Source organism: Mirounga leonina, unplaced genomic scaffold, assembly GCF_011800145.1.
Source record: "Mirounga leonina isolate KUSES-001 unplaced genomic scaffold, KU_Mleo_1.0 Mir_173, whole genome shotgun sequence".
In the NCBI taxonomy this organism is placed as follows: Eukaryota; Metazoa; Chordata; class Mammalia; order Carnivora; family Phocidae; genus Mirounga; species Mirounga leonina.
Genome location: NW_023270447.1, coordinates 84,113,158 through 84,139,913, shown reverse-complemented (window position 1 = coordinate 84,139,913; position 26,756 = coordinate 84,113,158). Strand labels below are relative to the sequence as shown.

The following is a 26,756-nucleotide window of genomic DNA, read 5'->3' as shown; positions in this document are numbered from 1 at the left end:
ATTTAATGAGACCATAGTAAAACAAGACTTGTGAGCATTTTAATACAAAATATGTCACAGAATTTGAGATGCACGAAAAGTAAAGGTTGTTTAACATGTAGGGATAAATTCGATCATTAGTTCATATCTACGGACCATATAAATGACAAGATTGTAAAATCCATGGAGCTTCTGGTGGCGAGGCTGTGCCCTATGATATGATTCATTTGGTGTATTTTTTTCCTATAAAAATGTACAATGGCCCATCTCAGTGACATCTGGACTCATCTGCATAAAATGAGTGTTTAGGGTCATATTATTATTACTCCATGTTCTATACTTCATCTGATATATAAAAATAGAGGCACAGTTGTGGTAAGTTGTTATTCCTCTTCTGAAAACATTAAGAAATTTTATGTGTACCTTCTATTTTTGCTAATGACACAAAATGTTGAAACTCGTTATTTTTTTCTTCCACCAACCCATGAATGTGCCATCCTTATCTGAAACCTAAATAAATACTCATTAATGTACAGTGAAATTCAAATGAGCACTTTATATAAATAAGCCTTGTATAGAAATACGTGTTTCTTCAAATTTGTAGACCAGAATAATGTGCAATAAATTTAACATCATTTCACATTCCGAGCCACCGACAAAGTAATTGGTTTTATGACTCAATTTCCTAACGTCAGGTAGAGTAAGAAAGCATATATGTGGCTCTTCATTCCATAATCCATCATACATTTTAAGAAAAGTATTATTTGGTTGAGATTTTTATATGTCAAATGGAGCAGAATGTACGTAATGCCTGATTCTAGGGTATCATGATGGAGTGGCAGAGGAGACAGAATGGGGTGAAGTTGCCTTTTTCTTTCACTTCTTTTTTTTTTAATTCTTTTGGACAAATACTTGTTTGTTCAAGCACTACTATGTTCCAGATGGTATATAGTGATGAATTGAGTAAACAGTGTTGATGGCCTCTGGGAACCTATACTTCGTGAAGATCTTATGGTTATCTGTTGTTGCATAACAAACCATCCCCACACTGAATGGTATAAGTCAATACCCTACCATGCTCACAGTTTTGTGAGCCAGGAATTTGGGTATGGTGTAGAGGAGTGGCTCATCCCTACTCCAGAGTGGCGGGGGCCATATCTTGGGTGACTTGAATGGTAGAGATGGCCAGGGCTATGTGTCTAAAGCATCAGTTATGGTGGATGGCTAGATTCCTTGGTTCTTCTCTACATTGCCTCCTCTAGGATTGGAATATTCAAAGTGGCCTCTTTATTCAGAGATCTGGACCCTGGTCTGGCTAGCTGCTTGGAAGAACTAAGGCTGACAGGGCATCTCTTTCTTTCTCCATGTAGTCTATGTGTGTGGGCTTCCTTCAAGCATGGTGGTCTCACCACGGGCCGACTTCTTACATGGCAGATAGCTTCTCCCAGAGCAAGTGTTCCAAAATCATGAACAGGAGCTATAAGACCTCTTGTGACCTAGCCTTAGAAATCCCAGAATGTCACTTCTACCCCTTAATAATGGTGAATCATGTCATTAAAGTCAGCCAGACTCATGGGAGGGGATTTATACTCTACCTCTCAATGAGAGGAGTAACATAAAATTTAAGATCATTTTAATCTGCTACAGAGGAAGGCGGACATTAAAGAAATAATCACATAAATAACTTTTGCAATAAGAAAAGTACAGGTTTCTTTATAGTAATCAGGACTTCTTGATTGCAAATGACAGAAACTCAACCCAGAGGGGCTAATGAAAAGAAGGGAAGCTGCTGACCCATGTAAATGAGAAGTCCGTGGCTGAATTCCGATGCTGTCATAATACGGTCAGGAATCTTTCCCTGTTTGTCAGTGATAATTGTCTCTTTCCTCAGGTGATTTTATTCTCAGGTGGGGGGGTGAGTGGGACACTCCTCAAATGATAGCTACAAAGGCCACCAGCTGCTCCATACTTCTAACAGTGTAGCAATCACAACGGAAGAAGAGACTCTACCTCTTTCTTAATAGTTATATCAAATGGTCCTGAGATTAAATTTGATTGGCCACATTTAGGTGCCTTCTCCTGAGCCGACCACTGTTGCCAGGGAAATGAAAAGCTTGGATCGGCCAGGTCTGGACTGTGTGCCTCCCTCTGGGACCTCAGAAGAGGACCAGCCCTACATGAACTACAAGTGGGGATCTTGTTTCCAGGAAAAGGAGAGACAGTTTCTTTTATGAGAACACAATGGAAATAGATGCTAACCAGACACACATAACGTACCCATTACACAAGCCTAAAAACACAGGATGACCTGCCTTGAAAATTAGGTCCACACACAGACGCAGGGGGGAGGAGATTCCTCCCTGTTGTCGTTCCTTCCAATCAGTCCACTTGCAGTTACTAAGTTTTCATTGTGTACAAAGCATGAGACAATTTGTAACTAGGATGTGGGGGCTCATCCGGGAAAAAGATGTGACCATTAGGTGGCAGTAGCACACGTAGGCTTTATTGGGTGAGGCTTTGACAGTTTGGGGGGCCAGGAAGTCCCTCACAGCAGGTGACCTACCTGAAGAGCAAGATAGGAGGGCAAGGGAACTGCCAGGGGAGAGGGGGATCCTAGGGGGGACTTCTGCATCTAGGTGATGTCACCTAGCAGCACAGTGGGGATTGTGTGGGTCAGAGAGTAACAGAGGGTCTCTATGCTCGGGGCTTGTCTTTTCTATGGCTAGCAGATATTGGGTGCAGTCTTGTGGGGCATGCAAAGCAGGCAGGCTCTAAATAGCTAAAAATCTGCCTATTGGGGCTATATTTAACACAAGTGGATGTGTCAGAATTTGAGTTTGGCACCTGCTGGCTTTTGAGTTAATGGGTCTCAGCCTGCAGTGAAGAAATAAACCACTCAGACCATCTTTGCTGATTTATGTAATGAGGAGTTAATGATTATCCTTGGTCATAAACAGAGCAACCAGTTAACATCAGCAAGTTGAAGACTTGAGGTATAAACTGTGGAATAATAATCGTAATAGTTAAAGCTTCGTACATAATTATCACACGACAGATACTATGTCATGTGCTTTATGCTAACTGTCTCATTTAATTCACAGATAACTCTATGTAGGAGTTCCTGTTATTGTCCCCAGTTCAGATGGGAACACAGAGGGGTCCAGGAACTCATCCCAGCTTATACAGTTGGAGGGGCAGATAGCATCGAGACCCAGGCAGACAAGCTTCAGAGTCAACATTCAGAAACTGCCTCAGCATCTTCGGGGAGCTGGGTAATCTTACTGGCCCGTTTCTTCACCTGGGAAAGTAGAAGGGCTTACCAGGTGACGCTCCATGCCCCGTCTGCTGCTGGACTTCGAGGCTTACTCTGTATGGCGCCCCGGGTGGAAATACATCAGTGGGAGCCCCTTGGCTGTGTCCTAAGGGAAGTGGTGAGAATGGCGTGGGAGGATATGGGGGACCAGACAGGCAGCTCCTTAGCCCAGGAAGAGCAGTGGGAGGGGGATGGAGCAGCAAGTGGTCTGCAGGATCGGGGGTGGGGGGGTGGGGGGAGTATAATGTAGGGATTAGGAGCGCAGGCTCTGCCTAGGTATGAATCCTGCCTCCCTCACCCACTAGGTAGTAATCTTGGGTGAGTCACCTCATCGGAGTTCCTTCATTTGTAAACTAGGAGCAAGAATAATAGCACTTACTTCAGTAGAATTGTCGTGGTGATTAATTGAGGCAGTGCCTGTCAAACATAGAGCACAGTGCTTGCCAAATAGTGCCGCCCGTAGATGTGCGCTATAATATTCCTTCTACTGCTAAGTATTATTATCAGTGCAGGAACCGTGTGATGGAGAGAAGAGGTACAAGGAATATAGGTAAAGAAGCACCCGAGGAGGGTGCTCCAATCCTAGCCATTTTTAGCGCATGCAATGTTTACTGTGTGCCAGGCACTCTGCCATCTGCTTGTTTCACGTTTGCTAAAAAAAAAAAAAAAAAAAAAGTCTAGATGTGTTCCCTCCCCTTACTTTTATTGTGCCCCACTTGGCTGGTGTTGGTGGTATAACACTCTGCTTGTGGTGTTGTCTCTAATGACATTATTCTGGATCCAAAGTGAGGTATCATGGCAAGATGGTGAGACCATGCATTGGAGAGTTATGACCTTGGGTCTCATCTCTGTTGTGTAAACCTCTCTGAGCTTCAGATTCCTCGTATCTCTAATAAATCTCTAACAATAACCACAGCCAACATTCATTGGGAACCTACAATATGCCGGGCACTGCGGGATGTAAACTTTCTCCTTTCCAAGAAGAGCTGTAAGAAGTTTGGGGAACAGCTGTGTCCGTGTGTCTATAAGCAAAGAGCTTGGGAGCTGAGGTATCCTCAGAATGACTTAGGGAAACAACCTTATGTCCACGTATTGGGAGGGAAGGGGAGGGAAGGCAGGATGGTGGTGGAAAATGTAGCACGGGTCATCCAGAGATTGGTCCTTGACTCTGGGTAAGTTATTTGGATGCCTGCTCAATTGCTGTCCTTACCTGTGCCCCAAGTTTCCTGTTGGCAAGAAATATAGAGGGTTTCAAAATTTAGAGTCAGACTGAAAAAGTCATTTGTTGTTACTGTTTTCAGCTTTCTACAATAGAACTCAGCTTCGATCTGGAGCCCACATTTCCACTGATGGTAACTCAGTCATGTCTGGTTGAAAACTTGGTATCTTTTTTGGGTAGATAGCAAATAAATTCAGATTGCTCTCTCTACCCTCTTTCCCTTCTTTTTGGGTTCTCAGGAGGCTTATGTGTTGTCCTGTCTTGGGGATGTGTATCTGCTCCATGAATCTCCCTCTGGACACTTCAGGACTCAATGGTAATGTCTTCATCCCCCGGAATGCTAGAAGAGACTGGAGGTTGGGGGATGATGGTAGTAAGGCAGTAATGCTATCTCAGATCCTCTCTGACATAGAAGGCCATGTGGTTATCATTTCTGTGCAAATCCTGGGTGCCCCATATTGACAAGCACACTGACAGAATGCCCCGCCCAGATGCCTAGGGCAGGATGTAAGACGTTAAGTCACTTTAGCTTTCAAATCCCCAACTCTATCTGGGTGCTTCTCACCATCTCCTCCGGAGAACGAAGATTCAGGAGAGGCAGGAATCAGGCCCCATACTTTCTTGTTCATCTTTCTCTGCTTGGGCCAAAGTCCTCTCCCAGTCCAGGACAGGATTTGAGAGTCTTCCTATGTAGTGAGGAACTGCTCTGATGTCATATCCTGTATTCTTTCTACTCTGTGGCTTATAGTTGCAACACTGTGCTCTGTTTTCCAAGTTTGATTCTCCGTAATTCAAAACCATCATTTATTTATTATTTGTAGTACTTACTGTAGGATTTACAATATGCATACCTAACAACACAGTCCACCTTCAAATGATATAACACTTTTTGTATTTGTGAACATTCTCATTCTTTGTGTTCTTTGTGCTGTCGTATGTTTTATATATGTTCTCAACCCCACAATACGTTATTGTTTTGCCTTCAACCATCTATTATCATTTAAAAGAATTAAAAGATGAGAAAGAAAATGTCTTTATGTTACATAGTGCTCCTTTCAGGCATTCTTTTTTACATTTTTGTAAATAAAAGTTTCCCTCTAATGCCATTTTCCTTCTGCCTGAAGAAATTCCTTTAACATTTCTTTTAATGAAAATCTACTGTAGAGGTGGTGAGTTCTTTCAACTTCTGTTTATCTAAAACAAGTCATTATTTTACCTTCATTACAAAAGATATTGTTGGTTATAGCATTCTAATTCTAGGTTGACAAGTGTCTTTTTCTTTTGGTATTTTAAAGGTGCACAGATTATCTTCTGGCTTGCATAGATTCTTATGACAAGTCTGACATCATTCTTACCTTTGTCCCTCTGAATGCAATATGCCTTTTTGGGGGCTGCTTTTAAGATTTTCTCTTTCTCACTGTGTGTGTGTGTGTGTGCATGCACACACAATTTGATTATAATATGTCTTGGTGCCATTTTCTTTGTGTTTGTCCTGTTTGGGGTCTATTGAGATTCTTGTATTTGTATGTTTATAATTTTATCAAATTTGGAAAACATTCTTTCCATTATTTCTTCAAATATTATTTCTGTCCCTGCCCCCACCCCACCTCCAGACTCCAAGTGCATGTATGGCAGATAGCTTTATATTGTCAAAGAGGCTCTGTTCGTTCATTCTAGAGAGTTTTATTACTATAATTTTAAGTTCACTGGTTTTTTCTTCTGCACTGTTTAATCTGCTATTAATCTCACTTAGTAAAAACTTCATTTCAGATACTGTCTTTTTCATTCTTAGAAACTCCATTTGGTTCTGACTTAAATATTCTGTTTTTCTCCTCACTATAATTATGTTTTATTTCACAACTTTGAACACGCAAAACATATCCATAATAGCTGTTTTAATAGCCATGTTTGCTAATGCTATCACTTGTTATTTCTGGGTCTGTTTCTTTTTTTTTTTTTTTTTTTTAAGATTTTATTTATTTATTTGACAGAGAGATAGAAAGAGAGCACAAGTAGGCAGAGAGGCAGGTAGAGGGAGATGGAGAAGCAGGCTCCCTGCAGAGCAGGGAGCCCGATGTGGGACTCAATCCTGGGACTCAATCCTAGGACCCTGGGATCATGACCTGAGCCGAAGGCAGATGCCCAACTGACTGAGCCACCCAGGTGCCCCAGGTCTGTTTCTATATACTGATTTTTCTCCAGGCTATGAGTCACACTTTCTTGCTTCTTTACCTGTCTGGTAATTTTTTACTGAATACTGAGCATTATGAATTTTGCATTTTTGGGTGCTAGATTTTGTCATACTTCTACACACAAAAGATGCTCCTTTTTTTTTTTCCTGGCAGGTATTTCAGTTACTTGCCAATCAGTTTGATTCTTTCAGGGCTTATTTTTAAACTTTTTGGTTAGGCCTAGAGTAAACTTTATTCTATGGATCATTTAGCTTCATTTCTAAAGCCTGATCCTTCTGGAGTCTTTACTGAATATGCCCTGAATTCCAGCAAAGCCCATCCACTTCGGCTGGTGAGCTTGCAAACAGTTTGTGGCCCTGTGAGATCTCTTGGAATTGTTTGGCTTACGGCTGCCCAGACTATTGCAAACAGTTTGTGGCCCTGTGAGATCTCTTGGAATTGTTTGGCTTACGGCTGCCCAGACTATAACTCTTCTCTCCTGGAATTTTTTTCTTGCCAGGTCACATAGGGTTTCATCCTACTCACACACAGGATTGATATTCAGCCAACAACTCAAAGGGACCCCTTTGCAGATTTCTGGAGATCTCTGTGCAGCCCCCTCCTCCTTACTTCTTTCTCTTGCAGACTGTAGCAAAGGTAGCCTTCCCAGCCTCTGTCTTCTCAATTCAGTGAGATCACTGGGCTGTCCTTGGGTTCCTGTTCCTATGCTGAAGTCTGGCTATCCCTTTTTTGCAGAATGCCTGGTGATGATTGGACTCAACTTTTTTTTCCTCCCCTTTTCTAAAGCATCACAGTATTGCGCTGTCTGTTGTTCAAAGTCTAAAAATACTTGTTTGGAAGATATCAAACAGTTTTCTAGTTATTTATGGCAAGAGGGTAATCTGAACCCTCTTACTCCCTGCTAGTCAGAAGCAGAAGGGCTCAGAGTTATTCTATTGTATACTAGTTTTTTGATGATAACTTTCATCTTCAGAATTGTGGTTGGTACAGTGGTTTTCCTGAGAATGCCTAGGCTTTACTTATTCTTGATTCAAGAGGATAAATTTACCTGAAATTTACAGAAATTCTATAAGGAAAGAAATTTGAATTCAAGGAGAAATAAGGAAATTAATTCAATAATATTTACTGAGCACCTCCTATTCGCTAGTCCCTGCCCTCATTGTTGGAGATATAACCATAAACAAAGATTGAAAAAAAAAATCTCTGCTCTTACTGAGTGCACTGTAGAGAAAGTAGAGGAAGAGGCAACAAGCATAATAAATAAGTGAAATCTTAAAATTTATAACAGGTCAGATGGCAAGCGCTACATGAATTATAGAGAAATAATAATCCTCCCAGCACGCATGTGGCATTGGCTGGAAAACATGGCCTTTGTCCCTTCATATACTTGAATGATGGAGGCCATCTGCTTAGAGGTAAAGTAGCCAAGTATATTACCATAAATGTAAATCTACTCGAGGGCTGTCCCCTCATGCCCTGCTAATCTCTGTAATTTATACACACTTACCACAAAGTCATCTTCATGGAAGCATTCCCTAAATTGTTTCTTTTCAGTTTTCTCAACAGGACTTGGACACTCCATGAGGGTAGGCCTTGTGTCTGCCTTTGTTCACCATTATATCCCCAAACACTCCATATAGGTTTGGTATTTGGAGAGTGCTCAATACATACTTGTTAGCTTTTAAACATGTGTACGTGTTGAAGAGCTTCGTGGATGCACTGGTTTCTCGATACCTGCCTGTGTTGTACCTTATCTGCACCCCCCCCACCTCTCTCTTTAAAAGTACCGGTCAACTTCTCTTTGAAAGTCACCTGTTCTGATCACTCTCTCCTTCTTTCTCTTTTCTGTAGCTGTGCAGTCACTCCACACCCTAAATGACCAGATATCCCATTTTATTGTCACCAAGTCGAAGGCACTGGAAGAAGACAAAGACCCCTTTCTACCCACTGAGAAAGAGACTCTGAAGAGTTCCATGATACTGATGAGGCACCTCTTAATGGATGCTCAGGTACAGAGATTGACAAGGAAATTCTACATAGAGTCCATGGTATCTTTTTTTGTGTTGCTGTTTTTGGTAGAAGTTGTGCAAAAATGTTCGACTACCACACTTCCTGGAAACCACCTTTGTGATAAACAGCCGTATAGTGGACATTCTGATATACTGGGTCTTGGATTTCTGGTTAGGAATTATTTGGGGTCTAGTATTAAAATAGCTTGGTTTTAAGTCAAAGTAATAGGGCTTAAAAATAATATATGTGTTGTTTCTGAGAATTTAACAGATCTCTCATTAGCCTTGGAAAAGTGAAAAATCCATTTACATACAAACTTGGCAGGCATCAAAGCTGGCGAAGGCTCTGGAGTAGAGTAATATGTATCCCAAACAGCATCACTGAGCAGCTAATGAATATTTTGGTACATTTGATGCACCACCAGTAAGCGAATCAGCACTGTTGTGGGTTTTTTTGTTTTTTGTTTTTTTTAATGCTCGCAATGAATTAATTACAGAAGGCATTTAGCTCGTTGTTCGCTTTTGTTGAGATTCTTCTTCAAGGTTTTTCCTTCTGCACTCTTTTATTGAAATATTTAAAGGTAATCCATGTACTCCTTCTGGCTTTGTTGGTGAGTCTCTCCAGATATGTTGGTAGGCAAACACCAGGTGTTTCAGGAGAACTGATAGTTTTCGATGTTAGTGAAGCCAAGCTGAACTAGACTTCATTGTCATTCCTACCTCGTCAGTATCTAGAAATGTTTCCAAAAATGGTCTTTGGTTTGGGTGATTTTGTATTGGTTTGCCCCGGAGCTTTCCTCCTGAGTTTGTTTTCTGATCTACAGTGGTTTAGGTCAGAATGGTGGCTGGTTTCCTGGGTTCCGCTCTGTATCAGATTTTGAACGGTGGTTTCTTTGCTTTTGTTTCAACCATGGCAGTGGTTTGTGTTTTGTTTTTCTAAATCAATCCTGAAGCCTGTGTCTGGTACCAGTAAGACCTGTACTGGCAAGATCTTGGTGCATTTCTCACCTGTCAATGCTTAAAGCTGCCCCATGGGGTTTTTGAGCCACTGTGTTCAGAGGACCCAAATTATGCAAAGCCTGTCATTTTTATTCAGTGTTCTCCCTTCTCCCCTTTATTCTGAGCAGCCCATTCCACTTCTCCTTTCTTCCTGAGCCTGTCTGGTGGAAAAACAAAAGATTCTGAAGCTCTAACAGCCAATTTTAAGACTCAGGGGAAAACTAAAAGGGGGGGTGGATTTAGAACAATTTACCAAATAAAAGAGGGCAAATTATTCTTGGAAGGGTTAGCTTTCCTCAGTGCCTGGACCCAATCCTGTAGCTCACACCCCAGCCAAGGGGACTAGCCTAATGATTCTCCTGAGATAGTGTGTAAACTCTAGTTTGTAAAATCTAAGGAAATAAAAAGCCATCTTTTTTCTCTCCTTCACTAGTGTCTAGAATAGGATTTCAGAAATGTTCCATATTGCTTAAGAAAACGTTCCCCTCCCTGAATTTTGGATTCATTTGACAATTTTTATCATTCGTGGTATTGATCACAATTTTCCCCTTTTTTATCTAATGAGACTAGAATATCCCATTTAATGTGATTACTGTATAGGACCGTGTTATTACCTCATTCTCTCCTGATCCCCATTCAATGCCTGCTAGAATTTTCTCACTTACATAGCCAGATAAAATGGAGCAGGGTATGATGGATATTCCCCAAAGTCACACCTCCAGAAGGAGTCCTCTTCCTGAGGGGGCAGAAAACAGAAGGTCAGGTAGAAGTGTGTGGTGTCTGGACTCGCCATTTCTTTTGCCTACTTTTGTTCAAAGACTCTTCCCTCTTGTCTTTCAGACTGATATAGGATGAGGTAAATTGTGATTAGTTTGGTCTAAAAATACCACCCTCATTTCTTTTCTCTCCAAACCACTAACTTTTTGGAACGTTGTTTGTGGTTATCTCTAGGTCTGTAGCTGAAGGCAATTAGAATCATGTTACCTAATGCCCCCAGGCTCAGAGCATCTCAGTAAGATCAGTGTTGTGAAACTTATAAAATGCTAAGGACCCCCAAGATTTTTGGGTACAGTCAGGGGTGATATGTGGTTTTCAGTTTTGAAGGAGATAGCTAGAGACATGTGATTTCTAAGGAGACTCTTTATCGAGCATTTTTGGAAATTCAGTGATTTTCCATTCATGGTTTGACATTGCTTCTTACCTCCATTGCAAAGACGAATGAATGTACTTATTTCATATTCTAAGTTCATCAATAAATGGGAGGTCAACAGTATGTGAATATAACTTTTATGTGCCTCCTACCCCTCAGCTGCATTTTGTGATATTAATAGATGCGTGATAGATTTGTGTATTGGAGGACGAAAGCTTCTACAGAGCAGTAACCACATCCCTTAACTTGGTTGGTGTAATAGCCTGCTCACTTCCACACCCAGAGGACTCTTAATAGCATTAGATTATGATGAAATGCCCTGACATCAGTCTGCGAGTTGAATGAAGTCAGGCGCAAAGTATTCCAGAGAACCTGGAGGCCACTTTCGAGAGTGGCTGCTTAAAAGGCATAATCGATTCAAGTCACATCTGTCTTGGAAGCAATAAATCCTGCTTAGGAGAATGTCAAAGGCAAAAGCATTGCTGGGCTATGAAATTCTACCTCTGAGGATTATAAAACAGTATGCACAGAGCAAACAGATCTCCCAAGTATAATAGGGGTGCCGGACATGATTGGCAGGTGTGACAGTGCATTCTGGAGAATGGAACGGCTCACATGGGCAGTCCAGAGTCCCGCAGTTGTTTATTAATTCCCTACATGTCTATATGAGCGTTTCAGGGGTGTCTCAAAGAGGCAGGGCTCCTCTGTTTGCACTCCATTCCCCTTGTAGTCCGCAGGCCCCCAAATTCAATGACGTGTACCATTCAGACCACATTGGAAACCTGATCTTGTGGCTTTTGTTCCTGAGTGCTCTGGCTAAACCCAAAGTGCCGACTCAGCCTCGTGAGTGATTAGATTCATAACACCGAAGAGGCCGTTCTTTCTGGTAGAGATTAATTCTTTTACTTGCCCTGTGTGACTCTGCATGCTAAGAGAGGTTGATTACAGCAAATTAAATCTCCTATTGGCAGTTCTCTCCTCCTTCCCCCCAAAGACCTAATATCATTATTTATTAAGGGGTGAACAAATGCTTGGGAAAACGATAAGATCGCTTTGTTGGCAGCAAGGTCCTCTCCTGGAAGGCTGGGCGCTAGAAGGCAGAGAAATTTCCATGCCCCGTGGGCTCTCCCTCTGCAGCCACAGCAAGTGAGGAAGGGCCCGTGTCCCGCTGCCTGGGCCTGGCGGAGTGCGGAGTGCGGGGCAAGGAGGCAGGAGGCCCTTCTCCCCAGACCGTGGCCTGGATTTGAAGGTGGAGCTTGTTTTAAGTGAGGCCAAGGCCCGAGTGCACTCTTCCCACAGGTCCATCTCTAGGAAGGAAGGAAGCAAGACATGGACAACGAAAATAAAGCGCACAACCATCCTCTCTAAGCCAGTGTGTGCCTACGGCCTGGCAGAAGCCAAATGTTCGGCGGAAAATAGATGAAATCTGCTTGATCCTCTGGCCCGCCCTTTCTTGGCTCTTCCCTCCTCTTCCCTTTTCCTTTTGCTCCTCCCTCCACCCCACCTGGAGCATCCCCTCCTCCTTCGCTACATTCCCCCCCCTTTCTCCCCTGCCTCCTTTCCCTTCCTTCCCCTCTCCTTTCCTTTCCCCTTCTGCTTTTCTTTCTCTTATTTGTGTTCAGGGAACTTGAAAGCCTATTTGCCAAAACTGCATATTCCCCTCGCCAACTGCGGGGGAGAGCAGCAACAGGATGTGGGGTGACCGGCAGGAGGCAAGCCTGGGGTTTGGGAGGCAGAAGGGGTTCCTGCCAGGATCCGAGATTCCGTGTGATGGTCCTCTGGGTCGTGTGATTTTCTTTTCTAGAATGGTCTAGAAAACTCCTCTCCGCTGGCTGATGATGCTTTCTGATTAATTTCTGGCACGATCGGGCCAATTTAACATGAGTAGATGGACTGTTTGAGCTGCCTGGACACGGTCACTCTCTAGACTGGCCTCAAATGGGGAAGTGTGGTCTGGAGCAGAGACCCCACCAGGGGAAAAGGGCTCAGGCTCCTGACAAATAGGGAGGGAGGGTTGGCTTGTCTGCTTGTTTTGGGAAGGAGACCTTGGGAATCAGGTGTTTGATACAAATTCATGACAGCCATACACTGGAAGAGGATCTCTCCCTTTTATAGCACTTTCCATCCCTCCATGTGCTTTCTGAAGCCAACACTGTGCTCAGGGCATAGACCTGGTGGTCTTGACAAGTGCAGGTATCTGGGACTTTCTAGCTGCAGCTGGCTTTAAGGTCATGCCAGGAGCACCAGCCTGTCAACAGCCCTAGGGGACATCTTGCCCTGAAATCGCACAAACTGAGGCACCAGGAGTGTGCTTGGCTCTCAAGTTCATAGTATCGCCCCGAGCACAGGTTTTTCGTAGTGGCTTTTGACATGTGACCCCATGCGGAAGCAAGAACCAAAATGTCCCTACTTTATGCCAAGCAGAGAGGAAACTCTGACAGAACGGGGGCAAGAGGCAAAGTTTTTAACAGAAGAAAATCACCCCAGGGATATGTGTAAGTCTATTCATGCTGTCAGATTTCCACCTCTTACGGGTCCTAGGAGAAAGAAATACTGAAATGGATGCTGAAGAGGTTAGTTCACCTAACTAGGAAGCTACACTGGTAAGGGGATTATTCAAAGGAGCCGCAGCTTATCCCCTCCAGTAATCCGCGGCTCCATTACCCATCCGTCCTGTGCATTCAGAAAGACAGTGCTTACTTTCTGTTCTCAGATGCAAACTGTGAAACCAGGAGGTCCGAAGCTTGCGGCTTCTTGTATAACTTGTGCGAGCCCACTTCCTATTCTGCCATGGTGATTTTGATCTTTTAAAGTTTGTTTGTTTGTTTGTTTGTTTTTTAATAAATGAAATTGAACCTGTAGGCATTGCCAGGCTTAGATGCAATCCCATCGGTTACAGAGCCCCTAGAGTCCCCTTCCCTGCTCAAACGGAGGGCGACACATAAAATTGCAGTGCTGTTCCTCTGATAAGCTTGAGTCTAGGTATTTCTTACATTAATAATGAAAGGTCACCTCCTCTGAGACCTCTGCCTCTTTGTAAAACCCATAAGGCAGAATTTTAGGGAAGGTTCTGAAACACTGAAATTCATGCTTTCAGTATTTACATGCAAAGATCTGGGTCGAGTTGGAACTGAGACTCAGGAAAAACTGGGTTCCTGTCCATTGCTGTACTGTGAAGGAAAGGAGCATCAGGATGGGTCATGTTTGAACGGAATAGTCTCTGTCAAACTGGTATGGCTTCCATGGATACGTACATATGGCGCTAGAGGGAAACTTGGGAATTTATTTTCACACCACAGAAATTTTATGCCCCATTTTTAGATACTATGTATTTGTTTCAGTGATCTACATTTTAAATGATAATATGCTGGAATTTATGCTGCTCTGATTGTTGATGGTCCATGGTATAGTGCGGGAATCTGAAATAGTAGCAAAATCATGGAAAGAAGGTTAGGGCTGAGGACTCCAGTAGGGTTTTTTGGTCCTCAGCAACAAAGACTAGCTCTGATTAACATAACAAGGGAAGGAAAAATAAAATAAGACAAAACAGAGAGGGAGGCAAACCATGAGGAGACTCTTAACTGTAGGAAACAAACAGGGTTGCTGGAGGAGATGGGGTAACTGGGTGATGGGCAGTAAGGAGGGCACTTGATGTAATGAGCACTGGGTGTTATATGCAACTGATGAATCACTAAGTTCTACCCCTGAAAATAATAATACGCTATATGTTACCTAAATTGAACTTAAATAAAAAAAATTTTTAAAAAGAAAAATTTTCTATCTTCATGAAAGAAGATGTTAGTTTAAAAAAACATATAACAAGGGTAACATTGGATGGAAGCAAACAGGGTTGACCTTAGGAAAAGCTGGAGAACCACATCTCAGGAAAGACAGGCAAGAGTTAGGTGTCAGGAATTAAAGAGAAGTTGCTTTAGGATACTATGGTTGAGACGCCTGGGTGGCTCATGGGATGCCTGGGTGGTTCAGTCGGTTAAGCGTCAACCTTCGGCTCAGGTCATGATCCCAGGGTCCTGGGATCGAGTCCCGCATCAGCTCCTTGCTTCATCGGGGAGCCTGCTTCTCCCTCTGCCTGCCATTCTCCCTGCTTGTCCTCTCTCTCTCTCTGACAAATAAATAAATAAAATCTTTAAAAAAAAAAAAAGGATACTGTGGTTGGGATAAATTGGCTCCAACTGTTTTCTCTCTTTGTGTCTCTTTGGTCAAGATTCAAATTCTTGGAAGAGTCTGACCAGCATGTCTTAGGTCAATGGGACCTTTTCCACATTGACCATGGGAGGGTGTGCACATTGAGGGATGGTCCCACCTAGACCATTGTCACCAGAAGGAGGGAGAGAGGATGCTGGACAGATGGGGGCAATAATAAATCCACTGTGCACTCCACACGAATACACTTGGTACTGTGTCCCAGGGCGGGGGTTGGCAGCGCACTGAGCTCTAGGGACAGAGAGAGACAGAAGAGTGGCCCTTCTCCAGAGGGATTAGGATATAGTGGGGCAGATGATCAGACACTGAAGTGCCCTGTGATAAATACTGAGGAAGGTGTGCGTGGGGGCCCTGGAAGCCCAGAGAAGGAAGTGGCTGATATTTGCAGATCACTTCACTGTTTACAAAGCACTTCTGCCAGTGTCTTCTCCTTTTTTCCTCTCAGCCATGAGAACGACAGGAGGCTGAGTATTGTTATCTCTATTTTGAAAACTGGGTGTTAAGCTTTAATAAAATAGACTTTATTTTATATCATTTCATCCAGCCCATCACAAAGCAAGCGTAAATGATTTCCTACTTGTAGCTGGTGACCCTCAGAGGATTTGCTTCCTGAAGGGGTTATTAAATAGAGGGAAAGGGGGGTGTAATTTGGGGAAAGAAGCAGATTAACACCTGGCTTCAGACATACAACAGCACTCCTAACTCAAATTTTTTTTTTTTTTTTAAGATTTTATTTATTTGACAGAGAGAGACACAGCGAGAGAGGGAACACAAGCAGGGGGAGTGGGAGAGGGAGAAGCAGGCTTCCCGTGGAGCAGGGGAGCCCGATGCGGGGCTCGATCCCAGAACCCTGGGATCATGACCCCAGCCAAAGGCAGACACCCAATGACTGAGCCACCCAGGCGCCCCCTAACTCAAAATATTTTTAACAACGTTAATAAATATGCAATGCTTTCCTAAAGCTAAACTCTATCCTTTCAGACTCTTAGAAGGCATAGGGTTCTAAGAACAGGGTTTCAGAAATCTTTATTCTTTATCCCTCGATATTCTAGCCTCCTCATGATGTTCTGTAGTTATATTGGTAAATATGTGGCTTCACAAATAGTACCCAACCCCACCATTACCCTGTAGGTGAGTGGTTCTCGACCGAGAGGGGAGGAGAGCCATTTTTGCCCCACCCAGAGGCATTTGGCTGTATCTGGAGGTATTTCTGATGGTCACAGATGGTGTGGCTTTGTGCGCGGGGGTGGCGGTTACTGGAATCTGGTGGCTAAAGGCCGGGCCTGTTACCCAACTTCCTACCATGCACAAGATGGCCGCCACCCCCCCGCCCAAGACAAAGAATTATCCAGCCCCAATGCCAATAGTGTTGAGATTGAGAAACCTGCTTTTAGAACCAATGCTACCTTTTTCATTGATCATGAAACTCCTCCAGTCTCAGAATCATGTTGTTTGAAGCCCTACAATAAATCGTAATTGGTCCTCAAGATATATCTTAGTTATCATTTTCTCATCATTTATTGAGCATCTATAATGTGCCAAGCACTGTGCTAGACTGTGGGGAACCACGGTGAGAACAAAAACAATGATCTTTGCCCTCAAGGATTTTGTACGTCACTAGTCAGTAGCTCTGAGTATGTGAGTCAACAAATAATTACGAGTTTCAGTAGTTGTCCTAAAGATTCATTAGGACCCAGATTACATAAGGGTTCAAATGTTTTCCCTTTGAACACAACATTTCGGCTGAGATCTTCAGGGAGGGAGAGGGCGGGAGAGGGAGGGAAGGAGAGAATGTGACCTCTACTCATGCATTATTGCTTATTATTTGTACTTCAATTTAGTCTTATGTACTTAATACTACTCCATGAGGTAACTGGAAATAGATCCCCTGAGATGTTGGGAAAGATCTAAGCAAATTATTTATTCCAGAAATTTACATTTAGTTTAGAGAATATGAAAATTCTAACTGGTCCCTCAGGAACGGAGAATCTTTTCTTTTTTGCCTGTGGGTGTCCACAGAGGAACCAAGATCTCGGTCTTTTTTTGCTAGATGCCGTGGACATAGAGACATACAAAGGAAGGCTAGCATCAGAGCTGTTTGAACTACATGAGACACAGGAGCCAGGTGGGCGAAGGGAAACCTGGGAAGATGTAGACACAGAAATGAAGAGGTGGAGACTGCTCATGCTTAACCGAATAGCTGCCACAGAGAACCTGGCCGACATTCAGTTCTCAATTATGGACCTAGAGATTAGTAACTGTATGGATTATCTATGGGCAAAGCATTCCTTCCCGGGTGGCATGCACTCAGGAAATGTAAAACAACGTTCGTCTGAATGAGACATAATTAGAAAGGTAATTTCATTGCCAATTTTTTTTTTCTGCCATAATGGAATTCAATATCAGACTTTTCTTTTAGTATCAGTAACTTGGTACTTTTGAATGCTGTGGCTCCCACCCATTAGTCAGATAATAGAGAGCAGAACGGATGACATATAATTATAATCCTAAAATCACTTATGCTTTGAATAGTAATTCCTCTGCAGAGATGTTGGGGCTTCTAGTCACGTGAAACTCAAACATTCCCAGGTAGAGCAGCCAGGTAAATTGAGGCATGGTGTTGCTGAGTGCCATCATCCCCATCCTATGTTAGATCTGGGAGTAGAACCCGCATTTCTCCTTGATGCCAGCTCAAGCTAATATTCCATGTTCTTTCACTCCCTTGTTCCTTAGTAAATTACACTTAAAAGCAATTTGTTTGTTTGTTTGTTTTAAATTTTATTTTTTATTATGTTAGTAACCCTACAGTACATCATTAGTTTTTGATGTGGTGTTCCATGATTCACTGTTTTCGTATAACACCCAGTGCTCCATGCAATATGTGCCCTCCTTCATACCCATCGCTGGGCTAACCCATCCCCCCAGCCCCCACCCCTCTAAAACCCCTAGTTTGTTTCTCAGAGTCCATAGTCTCTCATGATTTGTCTCCCCCTCTATTTCTCCCCCTTCATTTTCTCTTCCTTCTCCTAATGTCCTCCATGCTATTCCTTATGTTCCACAAATAAGTGAAACCATATGATAATTGACTTTCTCTGCTTGACTTACTTCACTTAGCGTAATCTCCTCCATTCCCATCCATGTTGATGTAGAAGTTGGGTATTCATCCTTTCTGATGGCTGAATAATATTCCATTGTATATATGGACCACATCTTCTTTATCCATCCATCTGTTGAAGGGCCTCTTCATTCTTTCCACAGTTTGGCTATTGCGGACATTGCTGCTATGAACATTAGGGTGCATATGGCCCTTCTTTTCACTACATCTGTGTCTTTGGGGTAAATACCCAGTAGTGCAATTGCTGGGTCATAGGGTAGCTCTCTTTTTAATTTTTAGGGTGCCCACTCTTGCCGCTATTATTCAACATAATACTAGAAGTCCTAATAAGAGCAATCAGACAACAAAAAGAAATAAAAAGTATTCAAATTGGCAAAGAAGAAGTCACACTCTCTCTCTTCACAGATGACATGGTACTTTATGTGGAAAATCCAAAAGACTCCACCCCCAAATTACTAGAACTCATACAGCAATTCAGTAATGTGGCAGGATACAAAATCAATGCACAGAAATCAATAACTTTCTTATACACTAACAATGCAATTGTAGAAAGAGAAATTAGAGAATCGATTCCATTTACAATAGCCACCAAAAACCTTTAGATACCTCGGAATAAACCTAACCAAAGAGGTAAAGGATCTGTACTCTAGGAACTACAGAACACTCATGAAAGAAATTGAAGAAGACACAAAAAGATGGAAAAACATCCCATGCTCATGGATCGGAAGAATAAACATTGTTAAAATGTCTCTGCTGCCCAGAGCAATCTATACCTTCAACGCCATCCCGATCAAAATTCCAATGACATTTTTCAAAGTGCTAGAACAAACAATCCTAAAATTTGTATGGAATCAGAAAAGACCCTGAATCGCCAAGGAAATGTTGAAAAAGAAAAACAAAGCTGGGGGCATCACGTTGCCTGATTTCAAGCTATATTACAAAGCTGTGATCACCAAGACAGCATGGTACTGGCACAAAAACAGACACATAGATCAGTGGAACAGAATAAAGAACCCAGATATGGACCCTCAACTCTATGGTCAAATAATCTTCGACAAAGCAGGAAAAAATATGCAATGGAAAAAAGTCTCTTCAATAAATGGTGCTGGGAAAATTGGGCAGCTATATACAGAAGAATGAAACTCGACCATTCTCTAATACCATACACAAAGGTAAACTCTAAATGGATGAAAGATGTCAATGTGAGGCAGGAATCCATCAAAATCCTAGAGGAGAACATAGGCAGTAACCTCTTCAACATCGACCACAGCAACTTCTTTCAAGATACATCTCCAAAGGCTAGTGAAACAAAAGCAAAAATGAACTTTTGGGACTTCATCAAGATAAAAAGCTTCTGCACAGCAAAGGGAACAGTCAACAAAACAAAGAGGCAACCCACAGAATGGGAGAAGATATTTGCAAATGACACTATTTATTTATTTTTAAGATTTTATTTATTTATTTGACAGGGAGAGAGAGCACAAGCAGGGGGGAGCAGCAGGGAGAGGGAGAAGCAGGCTCCCTGCCTAGCAAGGAGGCCAACACAGGGCTCCATCCCAGGACCCTGGGATAGTGACCTGAGCTGAAGGCAGACGCTTAACTGACGAAGCCACCCAGGTGCCCCTTAAAGCAGTTTAATAGTGAGATGGTGACTTGGCTCTTCCAAGTTCTCACTTACTCCTGTGGACCTGAAAGAAACGCAGTCGTTTTTGGCCAGCTTAGTAGCCTGGATACTTCAGAATGGACATTCTTATCTTGGATTACTGATATGCACCTACAATCTCTTTCTGTTTCCTCGGAAAGTATGAGACAAAGAAACAGACTCATGATAAGATTGATAATGAAAATCATGGCATGGATTTGTATCAGTTAAATACTGCCACGTAAAAAAAAAAAAAAATCATCCCAGAATTAAGTGGTTTAAAATGATAACCTTTTATTGACTTCTTTAAGTCTGCATTGACTGGGTAATTTTGCTAATACAGGCAGGCATGGCTGATCTTGACTGGTCTCACTCCCACATCTGTGGTCGCTGGGGCCTGGTGGGTCTAAGATGCCCTTGGCTGGCATGATTCAGCTGTCCTCCACATCTCTCCAGTATCCGCTCAGCAGGCTAACTCTGCAGTGTTCTCATACAGGTGACAGGGTCCATAGAAAAAGAACAAATGGACAAAAGCAATCACTTTTCCAGTCTACATTTGTATCAGACTTGCTACTATTCCATTGGCCAAAACCAGTCAAATTACCTAACCCAGAGTCAGTTTGGGATGACACCACCAAAAGGATGTATCAAGCGTGGCGCATTAGTGTAATCAATCTACCACATAAACAAAGCCAAGTAGCAGAAGATTTCTTAGCATAACTCTTGATGACATTTGATCTTTTGGAAATGAGAGTCTGAAATGTCCTAATTAGCAAGCTTCCTGCACATTCTCTTTTGGAAAGACTGAGCCAGTCAGTTTGTTTAGAGGGTCATGAATTGTGTTCTTCTGCCGTTATCCAAGCACAGAGGACAGACTGTGTTTGAACAGCTGGAGGATATATTTTAAGAGGGCTCTACGTCAGGCTTGAACAGGATGATTTCAAATGGGCCTGTGACCAAGTGTGAGAAGTGTGCACTTGTGCTATAACTCTAGAAACATGATGAGCCATTAAAATCCCATTGTTCGAGCTGGTCATTCAAACCAGGTGCATGGTTAATTTGTTCAACAAAATTCTTCCTGTGCTTATAGTAACCACATGAAAGGTACAGTGGTAAACACTGCAGGGAGATATGAAAAATAAAAGTAGTAAAGGATCACTGAGTTCTCAGCGGGTGCCAAACCCTCTGCTAAGGACTGTACCTTACTTCCAAATCTCATTTGTGAGGTATGTGTTATTTCCCCTATTTTTTGGAAGACGAAATGAGGCCCAGAGAGGAAAACTTACTTAAGGTCACATATCTAGTGAGTAGCTCTGCTACTCTAATGGCAAAAAATACCTGCGGTTCTTTACTTTCTCTCTTTGCAATATGCCTTGGTAGCCTTTCTCAGTGAGAACTAGGGTTTGTTTTCCCATCCCCTGAATCTGAGCTGGCTTGTGATTTGTTTTGGCCAAGAGAATGTGGTGGAAGAGTAGGTCAGTCCAGGGGTTGTCTGGGAGACAGTCAAAACTCTGTCTTCATTTTCAGAGAAAGCTGTGGCTGAAGAGGTGGGTCTGGGACTCATCAGTGTATGTACCATCTGTTGGAGTCGGGCTGTATCCTTAAGTTCTCAGTAGCACACAACAGAATCCACTTTAAGGAGAAAGGCCTTTAAAAGAAATTTTGGAGACATTTCTGATAGTTCACAGAATCTCCAGGAGGTCTTGAACGCTAGGTTTGGAGGCTACCTGGCCAGAAATAACAGTAGCCAGGAGAAACCAGTCAAGACTGCTAGTGGAAACCGTCCAGTGACTGCTTCACCCAGGACAGCACCTGCAACATGAGGACTGGATGCAGAACCTTCCCCAGGGCTGTCCTGAAGAACCAAGTGCTTCTGCCGCCAGTGGGCTGAAGGAGCCAGTCTCCTCCCACACTGTGGCTACCTCATTGAGGAAGAACCCAGGTTAGTAGGCAACCTTAGCCACAGGGGAATCTGGGAAATGTAGTTCTAGATTTCCATTTTCTGTAGTTCAGGGAAGCAGGTTAGAGGATGTTGGAATGTGTGTGAGTGAACCAATGCGGGGTACCCCCAACATAAGCACACAGGAAATTACACAGGGACGTCGTACAGCGAGGAACAGAAGAAGACACACTGTGGAGTAGATGAAAAGTCCCCTTCTCATTTCAACTGGATTGAAATTTCTGTCATTTGCAGCCTGAGGAACCTTGACTGATAGGGCACCCAAACTTTATAGAAATGCCATCCTTTCTCCCCAGTGCCTTCTTGTCAATATTCCATGTGTTCCCTCCCATGATTAACCACAGAGCCAAGTGGGAGCTTTCTCTGAGCTGGGGCACCCCCGGCCCCTTGCAATTAAGCTCCAGGAACCTTTACGCAGTCATGCACAGGGCTTGAATTCAAAGACCCGTAATAAAGCAACAATTGTTGTAAATAATTTACCTACTAAGAAGTTTGAATATATGCACAGAGGTGGCACAAGGAGTTCTTTTCCTAGGATGGGACAAAAAAACAAAACAAAACAACCCACCAAAAAATCCAACTTGTTATTCTGGAAGCACAAACTGTTCACTGGTGTTCATAAGTGATGTGCCTCACATCTCAGTGCATGTTTTCATGGGTTTTTCAATGTATTTCTAAATGAAATTTGAATCAGCATTTGCAGAAATACCTCCACAGAACCCCACAGTAATACCGAATACCATTTGGTCATGGATGCCCCATATGGCATTTTCTCTAGCTTCGCCAAAAGGGACCAACTCCTTTGTTACAGGTTGAATTGTGTCCTCCAGAAAAGACATGTGGGAAGTCCTAACATCCATAACCTCAGAATGTGGCTTATTGGACCTACAGTCGTTACAGAGGGAATCAAAATAAAATGAGGTCATTGGAGGGGCACCTAGGTGGCTCAGTCAGGTAAGCATCTGCCTTCGGCTCAGGTCATGATCCCAGGGTCCTGAGATTGAGCCCCGAGTTGGGCTCCCTGCTCAGCCAGGAGACTGCTTGTTTCTCTCCCTCTCTTTCTGCCCCTCCCCCCACTGCTTGCGCTCTCTCTCTCTCTCTCTCAAATAAAATCTTTAAAAAAAAGGTCATATGACATATGACTTGTTCCTGTTTTAAGCCACCTGGTTTGTGGCACTGTGTGATGGAAGCCACAGGAAGCGAATACACCCCTGCTGATGAGAAAATCACAGACTAAGAAGGCGTGGGACATTTTTAGACCAGGCGCAGTGTGGTCCAGGAGCAGCGTATTTTTGTTTTCATCATGGGATGAAAAGGATTGTGATGGAAGGCCAATGTGCAAGGTTCCTTACTCTCCAAAGAGCCCCAGTGCTGAATGTCGCACTGGAGGTCTTATTCCATCCAAGATAAGGGAAGGGCCTGGGGGTGGCATGGCAGGTGGTGTGTCCTACCCGCAGTTGCTGGAGGGGGCACCACTGTTGCTTTTGCCACGATGCCAACATCACACATAATTTGTTGATTCCCTATTGTTGGTTTCTCTGTGGGATGGGAAGTTGTCACCTGGCTTCTTTCTTTCTTTTCATCATCGTAGCTGCCTCCACTCTGTCATCCTTCCAACTCTAAATCAAAGGGAAGCGTGTCTTCTCTCATCTGGGAACTATTCTGGATGCATAGCATTAGCACAGAGGAGCACTTGACATTTCAGATCATCATTAGGGCTTCGTTATTGGTTTCAGCCGAACCTTGGCACTCTGGTAGGACTGTGGGGGCAAATAAGCAAGAGAGATGGAGATCTAGCAAAGTTCACGGGCAGCTGTTGCCCTGGCAGAGAGTCACGAGCCCCCCTCCCCCCCCCCCCCCCCCCCAAGAGCCGGGTCTCTCCCGGGATGCAGCGTCTGGCTCAGTGTGGCAGATCTGGTTGTCATCCTTGCGCCGCCATCTTCTGCCTTCAGAGGAATTGTGAAGTGGATTAACTCTTCTCTCCCAGGACTCTGTACCTCCTCATGACCGTCAGCTCTTCTTCTGCAGCAGGCTTCTGTCAGGCTTGCCCCTTCCACATTGTTTTCTGGGAACTTCAGACCTGTCCTCTCCCACCAGGCTTCAGGAAGGCTGTGCATGCATTATCCCAGGGGCATTTTGATGGCTGCCCTTTCTTCTTAGTTCTGCAGAGCAGTGAAGAATGCTGTGGAGGAGAGAAGCATGGGGCTCCGAGCAGGCGAGTGACAAGCCTAAATCCGAGTAGCTGAGGGAAAGGACACTGGCCAACACTTCCAAGAGGAACTGATTTTGAGTAGTTGGTTAACATTAAAGTCTGGTGAGGGTAGAGATTTAGGATTAAGTCTCAGCCTCTCACGGGACTGCCTACTCATCTAACTGTAGTGCGGTCTTGTTTCTCTTATGCCAGCCCCTCTCTGGATTTTGTTGGAACATTCGAGTACAGTTTTGATTTCACAAGTAAGCTGTTGGCCCAGGTGGCTGGAAAATGGATTTCCGCCAAGGAGGTCAGTCATTCGGGAAAGGACCAATAATTTTTTTTTAATAGAAACAACAATCTCTTATATAGGAATAAAAAGGATTTTTTCTTCTATAAGCACATCTGAATGTTTTTCCTTAGTGGAATGTTTCTAATTGATTGATGAGCCTCTTCCTTAGTCACCAGTGTGGACAGGTTTACTCTTCCAAAGCTGAGTGATTGGTATCATTTAGTGTCTCTTGTTCCTCTATCTTCTCCTCTATGGGCTTCTGAGTTGCTGACAGCTCCTTGTCTATGCCTAGGTGTTTGTTAGGATTCAGTCCCAGAAGTCCAGAGAGCAGAGGATGGAGGGACAACTGGATTTGTTCAGAGTGGGCCATCTAAATAAAACCAGATAATTATCTGCTAGGGTTTTCAATTACAAAAATGACTGACAGTAAAAAAAAAAAATCACCAAACATTTGAAAACCAACCACAAAATGAGATAGAAATTATAGAATTACAAACTCAATAAACTGAATAAGTTACATAGGAGAAAACAGTTAATAGAGAAACTGGAACAGGATTTTAAAATAGGTACAATTAATATCCTCAGAGAGATAACATAGAATACTGCATCCAAGAAATCAGAACAGAGATCCTTTATTTACCCATTCATTGATTCCACTAAGATTTAATGAGCTGCTAATATATGTTAGGTGCAGATGGTGAACTGGGGAGTAAATAGTAAGTAAAGCTAAGTCCTGGTCCTCGTGGAGCTTCTGGTCTAGTTAGGGGAGACAAAAAAAAATACCAAGTAAAGATATGTCAGGTGATGTGTGTTGCAGTGAGAAATAAGGCAGGGTAAGAAGCTTAAGAAATACAGGAATGGGGAGGGGGGTTACTTTTTATACAGGATGGTCAGAAAAGACCTCAAGGAAGTGAGGGAGTGAATGAGCCAAGTGAAAATCAAGGGGAAGAATGTTCCAGACAGAAGGAACAGCAGGTGTCAAGGCCCCGAGTCAGAAGGATGTCTAAACTGTTCAGGGAACAGCGAGGAGACCAGTGTGGTTGGAGTTGGATATCTGAGCAAGGGTGAGTGTCATAGAAAATAAATCAGAACGGTAGGGGGCGGGGCAGAGCAGATTATTTATGGCTTTGAAGGATTCTGGCTTTTACTCTGAGCAGGAAGGGAAGCCATGGAAGGTTTCAGGCAAAGAGTTTGATTTGACTTGACTAAACAGTCTAAAAAGAATAATTGGACTTTTATGGGAAAAATCAACTGTGGGGGATGAGAACTAGAAACTTGGTAACCAACTAGGAGACTATTGAAATAGCCCAGGTAAGAGACAACGTGACTTGGACCATTACCTCTTGAAGGTGGTGAGAAATGGTCAGCTTCTGGAAATCTTTTGTAGGTAATGCCAACAAAATTTGTTGACCTGTGAGGTGAGCGAAAGAAAGGAGTCAAGGAACCCAAGCAACGGGAAGAGTAAAGACCACTTTAGGGAGGGAGGGGCCGAGGGGAAGGAGAACATCACTGGAGGTGGAATGGAGAGTTTGTTTTGGACATATGTTTGAGATGCTTAGGAGGCATCCAAGTGGGGATGTTGAGGGACAAGTCTGGTGTTCAGGAGAAAGAACCCAGTTGGAGACATGCAGTCATGAGACTGGGCAATTTCATCCAGATGGTTCCCGTAAATGCAGAAAGAAGAGGTCCCAGGACAGAGCCCCAGGTCTGTCCACCTTTCAGAGGCTGGAGAGATGAGGAGGGGCTGCACAAAGACTGAGCGAGAACAACCCGTGAAGTCAGAGAACCCAAGGGAGCACTGCACCGTAAGAAGGTGAAGAAGGCATCTTAAGAGGCTGGAAGTGATCCCCTTGAGAACTTCTGCTGATTGATGAGCTAGAACGACGATTCCAATCGACTGTTGGACACAGCAACGTGCAGGAGGTCGGTGACTGTGGCAGGGACAAATTTGGCAGCACAGGGTAGGGGACAAAACCCAATGGGTGTGAGCTTGAGAAAGAATGGAGGAGGGGCCTCGAGGCAGGGAGTGGAGTGGACCTCCTTGAGGACTTTTACTGAGGAGCAGATGATTAGTGCAGAAGCTGGAGGAGAACGTGGAGTCGTTTGTTTTCTTAAACGGTGCATGTTCTATCTTAAAGACAATGACCCAGCAGAGGGAGGAGGGCTGATGATGCAGGGGAGTGTGACGGGCCTGCCGGGAGAGGTCCCTGTGTACATAGGTTGTCAAAGAGGAGAGAGGGTAAGAAAGAACCAACTAGAGATCTTGGAAATAAGAAAAATACAAATACTGAAACCCCCCCATCCCCACCACCTCATTTCCTGAGGAGCCGAGAAGAACGAACAACAGGAATGTCAGGCTGCAAGATTCTCCCAGGATGCAGCAAGGGGGAATCACGGTGGGAATTCTAAAAGAACAACGAGGAGATGTGGACTGCAGGGAGCAGGAGAAGCTGGAGAGAAATAGGGGGAAA

General features: G+C 43.4%; 1 protein-coding gene across 1 annotated transcript in view; it reads left to right on the top strand.

The window, feature by feature from the left end:
* The window catches only part of KAZN (kazrin, periplakin interacting protein), a 1,036,992-nt gene that overhangs the window by 230,230 nt on the left and 780,006 nt on the right, over positions 1 to 26,756 (top strand). The window contains exon 2 of the mRNA XM_035019741.1: positions 8,555 to 8,712. Coding sequence (XP_034875632.1) covers positions 8,555 to 8,712 — 158 coding nt within the window. The remainder of the gene's footprint in view (positions 1 to 8,554; positions 8,713 to 26,756) is intronic.